Consider the following 10,989-nt stretch of genomic DNA (forward strand, 5'->3'; position numbering starts at 1 on the left):
TAAAGACACAGTGACATCCAGTGGATTTGTTTTAGCATTACATAGCTAAACCAAATGGTAGCGATGGCTTAATCAGGTTGAGTTAAATTCGACACATTTTCATGACAATACAGAGATTTAAAATGTGCTCTACCAAACAGAGCAAAGTTCTGATTTCATGTGATATTTATATATAAAAATTTATGAAACACTGTAAAAAAAACCAACAAAACAAAACTCTAGACCTAAAAAGATGATTATGATGGTTATTATCAAAGTGCATTAGTGTTTTTCACAGAATACATTTGAACTTGTCACAGCAGAAAAAGCACAGGTGTAAACAACGACAACGACGGCTTAATTCCATTTAGCTGATTTGATTTGAGGCACCTGGTATCGTGCATGGAGCACTCTCACTGTAAAAATCACAGCCCTCATTAGTGTTATAAGTAACACCTGTGCTTTTGCTACTGTGGCTCATCAAAATGTTTGCTGTCAAAAAAGGGTTTTGACATGGACAGTAGACCAGGCAAACTAAAAAAAAGAGAAAAACTGGTTTAATATGGAAAAGTTATCAGTAATATGCACACAATATGCCATAATGAAATAGTTTAAAGTAAACATAAGGCAGCACAGGGAATATAAATAATCAACCTACCACATATCTTTATTATTACTTCTTCATCACATTGGGACAGAGTAGATGGAAAACTGATTATCAAGAAAAACAAAACGACAGTACCAGCTTCACTAAACTACATTTATTTGCGATTAATGTGCAAGTTATACATAGCACATCATATTTCGACTGGATAAAAGAAGAGAAAGAACTTGTTAAAATATATCATGTGAGATTAAAAGTCTCATCAGTCTTACAGAGCTGTGTATGGACTTTAAAAATGAAATCAGAAACTAGAAACATGCATATGTACACAAACACTTGATTTAGCATAAAAATGTTAGAGAGCCTGTATTAGTGATCACTAATCAAAGCCCTGAGAATATACAAAAAGGCTTTTGGTTTTTGGTTTTAACTGACTGGCACTGATGCCAAACAGCACAACGTGAAATTCATGTGAAACAATTACACTGTACATTTAATAAAAGGTGGAGTCAGCGATTCTGGAGAAAGACCGTTGATATCTGAACTAAACACCCAAACAAACACACACCCTCCCCTCAGTGCTCCTCCACAAGCTTCAGTAATATCCAAAGTTATTTAGATTATATTACAATCAGAAAGGGAGCGGCCGACACAGCTGTGTAACTTTATCTGAGCTACTTTGTATGAACACCAGATACTTTTTCAGCACACACAGAACAGACAGCTGGTGGACCGTGAGAAGATATTTGCGAAGTCTGACAAAAAGTTTATTGGATGAGAATCGCTGACTGAGCGCTGAAGTGCTCCGTCTACTTCTTGTTGGCACTTGCAGTCCCGATGACACAGTCGTTCACCTGTAAAGAGAAAAAAACCCCACAAACATCAAAGTCACAAAATTATAAAATGGTTACAGCGAAATGACACATTTACATTGTTGATACTGTTACATACTGAAGTCTAGTCTAGCAATTAAATGGTGGAAAATTAAGCTTTGAGTCAAGAAAAACGGGACTTCATTGATAAAGACTTAAAAAACATTTGTTTCATAGTGCTAGATTTAGCATTTTTGAATAGGAAAAATGTGCTACTGTCCTTTACCTTCACTCAAGTCATTTTCTATTGTACTTTCTCAGCTAATAAATCAAATTAAACCTCACAGTGAACTTCAGTTTATCTCCAGTTTCACATCATGTACTCATGTTATCTTATACCTGCTGTCTACTAAAGAAAAGATATTAAACAACCACAGATGCTACTGACCTTGCTGGCAAACCTTAAGGAATTGAGGGTTTCTCCAAAGCTGTCTGGCTCTGGGGCGATGTTCACAAACATCAGGCTGGAATCAGAAAAACAATAAACTTAAAAAACAACTAAGAACAGATAAAATAAAACAATTCAGAATGCACTGCTTTCCAAAAAAAAGCTTCCCTCTGTAACAATTTGAGTCATAAGACATAATGTGTTTGTAAATGTTCTGGAGGTGACCAGCTGTAATTTGGAGGCTGAGCACACTTGCAGGTGCTTTGAAATTTTGGAGAAAACCCATAATTGTGTGAACAAATCATTGAAAAGAGTAGTTTGCTGCCTTGAGATCAAGTAACACAACATAACAAAGCATTTGCTGGAGCACACCACTGATGTTGTGGAAGCACTCACGTTTTGCTGTTTCCTCCCAGGCAGCCCTGCAGAAGGTACGTTAGCTTGGAGTTCCTGTACGGAACGTAGCTCTCCTGAAACACAAACAAAATCATACAGTCACGGAGATCTTTGGCATTTTGTAAGGAGTAAATAACTACATATTTAAGGCTTCACAGACTCTCTGAACTCAGCGCTGTTTTCAGACAGACTCCTGCTTACAGACCTTGTTGGCCAGCGCGGTGATGACGATGCCCAGGTTGGACAGGGAGCCGTTGATGGCGGTCATCTCTTTGAAACGCTCGCCCTGAGACTGACTCTTCAGCATCCGCTCACTGCCAGCCAAGTCCACCAGGCACAGAGTGGCTATACTCACAAAAACAAACAAAATGCATCTTTAAAAAAATGCAGGTTTAACGATAAAAATTACAGTAAAGTCACGCAAAAAGAGCACCTATGGTGTATGCAGACACTGCAGCAATTTTTGACAAATTGAACGAGACAATAGAGTTTTGAAATTCCAAATGCACAACTGAAACCGCATTTCTGATGCTGGCATAATCAGTGGGATTATACTCACACTTGCATTTGACATCCCTGCCAACATTCACTCCCTCGATATCCAGCTGGAAGACTGAATGGGAGCGAGAGGAGCGGTCATTCTGGGCTGTCTGGGCCGTGGAGCGATTCTGATTGGCCAACATGATCAGGCCGAGAACCTGGCGGGTGGAGGAGATCATATGGATTGTTTACTGACATGTTTAATCACACGGCATTCACACAGTGAACTGATACTTGTTGATAGATTTAAAAAAGAATCACCTCGCCTCTGCTGTGAATAACTGCAATCTTCAGTACAAGGTTATATTTTTCAAAATATGTTACTGAATAATCAGGTAAATTAGGCGACGGCCGTACCTGATCCTCGTTGGAGACCTTTTCGTAGGTCAGATTGGTGATCGTGATCTCGTTGTTAGCCGACTTTCGGATCTCGTGCTCCGGCCTCTTGCTGGCTTTGCCCGTGTAGAGCAGGTCCCGGAGGGTCTCGTTGTAGATCTCAACAAAACTTGCTGTGAAGGAGAACTGACAAAACAGAAATGGTCCAAATGTTGAATAAAAATGTTGATCACACAGCGTCTCCTCCACAGATACAAACACGCTGTTTGCCAAGTTTGCCAAGTCATTGGATGCCAGTAAGAGAAAATAAACTTGTGGTGTGAAACATATGGAGAGCACTTCGTTTGGTTTGCTGGCTTATTGGTATCAACAGAGTCACACAGAGCATGAATCTGCACCGACGTGAGACTCTGGGTGCCAAAAGAAAAACAGAATAACTTTTTTTTTTTTGCATTGGTCCGGGAGAAATCACACTATTGTGAAAACTCTCCCAATGCGACAGCCTGGACTGCTCTCTAGGAGCTCGCATCTGTGCATCTGTCTTGCACTGTATTGTGACATTGCATTGTCCTAAAAATCAGGCCAAATTTGAAGTTGGATATGGTTCATGTTTTTACAAAAAATGTGTGATGGGTCAGGGTAGGGTGCGCCCCGTGTTTCTCTCCTTGACTTTTTCCTAACGATCCACCTCCCTCAGTTTTTACTGATCAGCCAAAGGTTTAGCAAACGTGTGTGTAATCTGCTCATCAGGGACGTGACGGTGAAGAGGACTAAAGAAACAAAGACGGACCCATTGGGCCAATTTGCTAGCTTACCATTGTCAATATTCAAGTTCGGGTATACTGGAGTCAGCAGTATTTACTTCTCTGTGTGTGAGTTATTAGTGTTGAGTTGTAATTGCTGAATTTGATTTGGCAAATTCTTTGCTGTTTTAATTCCACTTTATTTTTTGTTAAAGCAGATTATAGTTGATCTTGCAGCACATTTTATGTGCCTTTATTTTCATATAAACAAAACCCCAATTTTTGGTTTGTGCAAATACCTCTGTCTTGCTCCGTTCCCTCCAGTTTCATTTTACTGTTACTCCCCTCAAGCCCTGGGCACAATTGAGGAATTTAACACAATGTATTGGATCACATAACAATGTGAAACAGGTCGCTCACAGTGATGAACCTACAGAGAATTACCATCTGAATCTGCAGCCCTTCTCTGCTTTACTGTGAGATTTAGCCGTTTGTTAAGCGGTCATCCCCCAGCTTTTCTGTTCTGGGTCACTCTCACTAATCTCAGAGTGTCGTTTTGAGGCACAACAGGCAGCTGCTATCAGAGAAAAATCTCTAAAAATCAACAGTTTCCTATGTGATCAGCACTAAACAGCAGACAGAGACAGAGACTAGCGTGTCAACACAGTGGAGCCCTTAACTGAGTAAAAATACTGTTTTTCTTAGGCAAGACTTTTTTTGGGACAACTGAGTTCATTTTGGATTCTGCAACCTCCCTCCCTATATGGACTTACATGGATGACATTACACACTAACCTCCCAGCCTTGAGCTCCCAGTTTCTCTGCTGCTTTGAAAATTTGCTTCACAGCTCTGGGAATGACACCTCTGGACTCATCATACTCGTCTCCCTCCATGGTGTAGGTCTTTCCACTTCCTGTCTGGCCGTAGGCAAAGCAGCAGACGTTGTAGCCATCCAGTGCTGACTGCACAAGCAGCGAGATCTCTTCGAAGACCTGGGGAAAAAATATGTAAATAAATCACCATGAATTTCCTGCTCCAGTGGGAAACCAGCCACAAAATATTCATACGTTGTGCATTTTAAAACATAGTTGGTTATTAATCAGGATAACTTGCAGACTATTTTGTATATTGTTAATTGTGATACAAATTGATTACCTCCTGTTGTGTCGCCTGGGGGCCAAACACCCGGTCAAAACTGAAGTTGTAATTCTTCTGAGTGTCAGCAGTTTTGCCTGTGTGAGACTAAAAAGCAGAACGGTGCAGAAATAAGTTTTATCAATTAAGATAGGCTGACGCAACTCAAAGCGAATGTGGTTTGTCACTTCTTCAAAGATATAAAATAAAGGTAAAGAGATTGCAAAAGAACATGAAAGCCGAGATTCTCACCTCCTCTGTTTTGGCCAGTGTTACTGATTTGATGTCACTGGGTGACAGCTGGATATGTTTGCTGAGGCCCCCCTCCACCAGTGGCCGAACTCTGCAAAATACTCTGATGTTGCCCTGCAGACAACAGAAAAATACAAATGTAAAATATGCTGCAGTTAGTAGGACTAATAATTTACATCTGTAATCCCTTGGCAGGTAACAAACAATGAATCACGAAAGAAAGAAAAAAATACAACAGTTCATCCAGAGGACAAAAGTTCAGTAGCAGTAAGACTATAAACTGTATAGCATGAAGTGCATTATATATGTGCTAGGTGCAAAATCTGATGCCTGTTGGTGGATTAAAGAAAAAGGAGCTATGTGGCAGATACAGTATATAAGAAGAACCAAGTAGAATCGATCGTCTCCTGCCACCTGGAGTGGATGTTGATACTGAAGACTAAGCTTCAACAGCAGGTGATTCACGTACACCCAACACATGGTTGTCAAGTGCTACCAACACAATAAAGTGCCACACTGTAACTTGCCTTGAGCTCCTGGATGGTGTTGTGGAGCCGTCTGCGCTCCATCTCCCCGGCATGCAGCTCATCTCTCTGCTGCGCCACAGTGTCTTTGAGAGACCGGACCTCTTCCTCCGTGTCTCTGAGGGTCACTTGCAGGCGGGCCAGAGTTGACTCCTGTACCGATAGCTTCATCTGGAGAGGAAAGACAGACAAGAAAAGCGTACAACTAAATCATACATTTTCCAAATTCTGATAACCATATCATCCATTTTAAAAATTATCTTAACTTCTTGATCAGATTTCAGGAATGTAACAGGTCTTTTCCAGGTTATAAATGCGCAGTTGCTTGCTAGAATAAACTATGGTCCTGTATAAATCCATATATTGAGAATTGTAAATGAAAATATCCAGTATTAGTTACTATTCAAGCGGCAGACTTTACCTTGAGAGTTTGCAGCTCTGTCTCTTGGCTGTCACGGAGAGTCTCCATGACCTTGTATTTTCCCTCCAAGTTTGAGAGCTCCTTTTCAAGAGTGTTCTTATCACTCGACACTCTCTCCAACTCATCACAGACTCCTGACAATTCGTGCAGTTTCTCCTCATACTCACTAAAATAACAGAAGAAGAAAAGACATTTAATGTTTTCCAAACAGACAAAAAGGTAACACTACAATGTGACGAGAGTATTTTCTTTTGTGAGAAATGTTCCTTGTACCTGATCTGACTCTTCTGCCTCTCAAGCATTTTCTCCATTTCAGCCACTCTTGTTTTGCTCTGGACCATCGACCCTTTAAGAACCTCATTTTCCTGGTTGACAGATTTGACCTTGGTCTGGTAGTCACGAATCTTACCCTCCATGTCGCTGACCTTGCCCCTCAGGTCCCATGCTTGCCGCTTGGTTCCTCCCCCACCTGTACAAAACCCCATCATCAGGTCTGACAGATTAGTTCAGACAACAGAGTCTTCCCTAGTTTTCTTTCAGGCCACTACAGATTAACTGTGCATGCCCACTACACACAAGCAATTCGCCTCAATTGATGTCCGCTTTGCCCCACTTGTCGCTTGTATTCATCCACAATCCCCCACCCCCTTCTCCACCAGAGAAAGTTTCACTTTAGTTTGTTCTGGATTTATGCATAGCTTTTGAAAAGTCACTGGAGCTGCAGCTTGAGTGACTGTGCTGATGTGAGTTACGTTGGAATTTTTTAAAAAAGTTGCTCCCTCTCCTCGTGCCGCCAGCTTGGTATCAGACGCTTTCAATACAAAATGAATGGGAGCAGATTTCTGGTTGTGTGTAGTCGCGTAAAGTGGGCATGCGCCTCAAGCCTCTCTACATACACCTTTTTCATATTAGACATCTTGACATGTCAAAGTAGGAAGAGCACGGGTGGAATTATAAATACTGTCCTATTGTTGTGCATGCTGTCTAACTGTCACGTCTTACACTTCAGAACAGTCATCGTAAAATTATTGGTAACACCTGTACTTTTCCTTCATTGACAAGTCAAAATGTCTGCTGTAAGAAAGGCCTAATCTAAATAAAATAACTTAGAGATAATTTAATCCTGTATGTCAGGATACTGCTGCAAAAATGCTAATTAACTATTTTCCCTTGTGCAGGCTAGAAAATATAAATAAAATCACAGACATTCATGGCTTTTAACATTACAACGAGACTATTAACACTAATCTCCAAACCATTGTTTGTCATTTCTCAGAAAAGCTCGAAGCCCGAGTTCTCCTCTTTCATAGATACAACAATTAACTAAACACCAAAAACTAATTAACTTACTTTGACATAATTTATGGAGGAACAAGAACCAGGTGCAATGGACTACTCACCTGGTTTTGAGACAGCCGGTGCACCGGTTTGTTTAATGTTGCCCCCCTTTGCTGCAGTTGAAGCTATTGATGGTTTCAGGACACCTGATGAAACAATCACGCAGCAAAGAACAATGCGTAAGTAATCATGTCAAAATCATCAGTCACATAATGACTGAATCTGTTACTTCATTAATAATAAAACAATGTGCTGATGATGGATCCAAAGCATTTCAGCATTTCCTTGCCACAGATTGGCAAACTATATAACTTGTGAAAATTGGCTATAGTAATATATTATAAACCGTAATGCTCAATCACTGCTCCAGTATGTTGCCTGCAATCCTGACATAAAAGAAAACATCCTAGTTTATGACCTTTCTTCAAAGCAGACAGCTCATCTTACCTCTGGAAGGACCAACAGCCACAGTGGCAGCTCCCACAGCTCTCACTGGCCTGGCTGTGTGAGGGACAAAAGAGAAAGAGAGGTATGTATTTGGTCTAAATAAAAACAATGTGAAAGGAAACCTTTATGAAAAACAACAACAATGATTCTAAAAGTTAGGTTCGAGCTAGTGGCTTACAAATAGGTGCCCTGGATGCTGGAACAGCAGGTCGCCTGCCACTGATGATTGTAGCTGCTGCATGTGGTTTGACAGGGTCTGAGTCCTTTCGGATTTTCTTCTGCAAACACACACAAACAAGAAAAACACTGCCAGCATAAAGCAAGAGCAACAACTTTTTGAATCAAAATGATAATTGTTTTTTCTTGCAGACCTATCAGGCATGACCATACAGGGACACGGAAAGGTTCACCAGATCTTTTAAATGAGCTCTATGGATGACTGATATTATAGATGCAACAACATGAATGCTTGACAACTGACTGCAATCTGATTCAGCACTAGCAAAAATTTCACTGTGAAATTTTAATCAACACCTTGTTGACACTGCAACAAATACAGTCTATTACATTACATTACATTGTGCATGTTTTTGTAATTGCACAACAGCCCTTAGCTATATTAAAGTAGGCTTCATGGCCAATACAGAAAACTCAGTTTCACTCTTAAGATCTTTAATGGAAAAAGTGACAACATCTGGGTGCTGGAATTTATATGTTGGATAATGGGTTACAACACAGTGCTACATGCAGAGGGCAGCTTGAGGTGAAGCAACAGAATAAAACTGACAGACAGAAAACAGCAGGAAGTGCCAGCGCCATATAAAATGTATAGATAATTTAGTCCAAACCTGAGCGGGTGCAAAGTCGTGCCCATTCTCAGAGCTGCTGGTGCTGCTTGTAAGTACCCTCTTCTGCGCACTAACTGGCAAGCGGGACATGTTCTGTGGAGGGTTGAAAGGTAATATGATCAAAAAACACTTTCACACATTTAAAAAAAATGTCAGTGGTTTATCGTAAGACTCTCTCTCAAGACAGATACTTTGGCTCTCATTGGATTCTCTGAAGACTCTTTAATTCACCCATTTCACATTTAAACATCCCTGGTGATGGACATGGTAATAGCAAAAAAACCCAAACAAAACAAACAAACAAACAAACAAACCCCCTAACTTGAGACACTTGCAACTCAATCTGATCCCATCTTTATGTATACATGGCTAATAACTTTCTTTCTGTATTTTGATCCTGTATTTCTGTTTTTGGATGATATGTACTTTTTGGATGATATGAGCTTGTGTCCTTTAGACACATGGTTATAATGAACTGTTTAGTTACTGGTAACTTTCCTCCTTGATGTGTGTGTATATCTGGGTCTGTGTGAGAGTGTGTGTTACCATACTTTTTTACTGTACTGTAAGTGTTTATGTCTTGATTTATGTTTAAGTTTTTTGTTCTCATAACTTGAAAAATACAAATATTTTTTAAAAACATTCTTTCGCAGAAAAATAATAATGCATGAACACCTATCTTTTTATTCTTATAGTAATCAAGAGTGTAGTCACTTCTAGTTTTATAATATTGCCATTAGATTTGAGATAAAGAGATAACGTTAAGCATCTGTTTTTCTGAGAAATAAATACCCAGCCACGTTTTTAAAAAGGTCACTTCACATCAATCCATTTTGCTGCTGTTCGGACATTTCCAAAGATTCTTCAAACCATCTGTATGAATTGGAAAAATCTATTGCTTTATTGGGAAAACGGATGCTTAGATCCATGACTCTGATGTAAATGGTAACACACAAACGAGGGCCAATGCACGGTCAACTATTAATTGTATGACAGTTATACTATAAGCCACATATGGCGATACATAAGACTGAATAATGATAACAGCTTTAATGAGATACTCATAAACGACAATAATTAAGTGGCCCGTGTACAGGTGACAGTATCTGGACTCACCCACAACTTACGTTAGCTTGCGAAGAGGCTAACCGTATCTTTAATGTTACATTCAGACGCATAATGTTAACCAAATATTATTTCCGTCGACTGAGACGTAAAATAAGTCAAATGGGAGCGTATTAAATATTAAATTAGCGTCGACCGTAATACTTTGTGCCATGTAAAACCGAGTAACCTACGTTAATCCTATTACTAACGTAACGTTAACAGTTAGCTAGCTGTCCGTTGCCGTTAGCTTCAGCGTGAACGGTAAACAGCACAGGACCTCGTTTTGTATCCTTTCTGATCAGACTTGTTCAATCCCTCTTTAAAACGAGACAGACGAAACAATCGGCTTTCAGTTATTAAAACACTTACTTTAACTAAAGATACGTTTTCGCTAAATGTTGTCCCCAGTCCACCCTCTTCTTTAGGTTTATTCTCCTTCTTCTTCGGCTTCAGCAAAGCACCGTCTGCGGCCGTTTGAAATTTGAAATTGAACTGTTTTGGTGGGCGCTTCGGACCAGCTGTCGTGATTGGGTGAGCCAACGTAAACCCCGCCCCTGTCTTCATGTATGCTTGTTACAGTGTACGGAGTGTCCCGAGCGGGCGGTATTAACAGTTTGCACAGTTGCTGCTGTGTTAAAGGCCGAATCTGGCGTCTAGTCGAAGACTTCATACATGTTCAAGCGAACCACATTTTATGCGACATTGTAGCTACGTCACCAATCAAATTTGACTTTTTAAATATAACTTATATTATTTATTCATCATATCATTATTGTTTGTCCTTTTTCCCTCTTAATAATTACAATAATGTCAATATTAATAATAAAAATTATCATCATAATTTAGAACAGGCCTTTATTGTAATGGTGTGCTTATACACCTATATATTTATAAACACGCTAAAAAACAAAAAAACCCAGCCTAAATAATATATTCAAAGTTTATATGTGTGTATATATATGCATATATGTGTATGTATATAATTTATTTATTTATTTTTTTCCAGCATGTTTCTTTTAGCATCCCAAAAACATCCTATATAAAAAACAAAACAAAACA

The 10,989-nt window shown here is 39.6% G+C and overlaps 1 protein-coding gene across 1 annotated transcript; it reads right to left on the bottom strand.

Moving 5' to 3' along the window:
* Positions 1 to 720: 720 nt before the first annotated feature.
* Positions 721 to 10,431, bottom strand: kifc1 (kinesin family member C1). The gene is made up of 17 exons (XM_042506513.2): positions 10,300 to 10,431; positions 8,824 to 8,916; positions 8,154 to 8,253; positions 7,976 to 8,029; positions 7,591 to 7,674; positions 6,464 to 6,659; positions 6,191 to 6,356; positions 5,773 to 5,940; positions 5,246 to 5,359; positions 5,015 to 5,101; positions 4,654 to 4,851; positions 3,137 to 3,301; positions 2,799 to 2,937; positions 2,445 to 2,584; positions 2,240 to 2,313; positions 1,844 to 1,919; positions 721 to 1,437 (listed from the first exon to the last, which is right to left on the bottom strand). Exons 2-17 carry the CDS (start codon positions 8,911 to 8,913, stop codon positions 1,393 to 1,395), a joined length of 1,896 nt encoding a protein of 631 aa, XP_042362447.1. The 5' UTR covers positions 8,914 to 8,916; positions 10,300 to 10,431; the 3' UTR covers positions 721 to 1,392.
* Positions 10,432 to 10,989: the final 558 nt, after the last annotated feature.

Source organism: Plectropomus leopardus, chromosome 17, assembly GCF_026936395.1.
Source record: "Plectropomus leopardus strain MGB_pleo_1.0 chromosome 17, ASM2693639v1, whole genome shotgun sequence".
In the NCBI taxonomy this organism is placed as follows: domain Eukaryota; kingdom Metazoa; phylum Chordata; class Actinopteri; order Perciformes; family Serranidae; genus Plectropomus; species Plectropomus leopardus.

What these genes read in the sequence shown, in the direction of transcription:
- kifc1 (XM_042506513.2), bottom strand. Translation starts at nt 8,913, where the DNA reads ATGTCCCGCTTGCCAGTTAGTGCGCAGAAGAGGGTACTTACAAGCAGC. An exon ending in AGCATCCAGGGCACCTATTT is followed by an intron (nt 8,030 to 8,153) that starts GTAAGCCACTAG and finishes TCCCTCACACAG; the next exon opens with CCAGGCCAGTGAGAGCTGTG. An exon ending in GGCTGTTGGTCCTTCCAGAG is followed by an intron (nt 7,675 to 7,975) that starts GTAAGATGAGCT and finishes TTGTTTCATCAG; the next exon opens with GTGTCCTGAAACCATCAATA.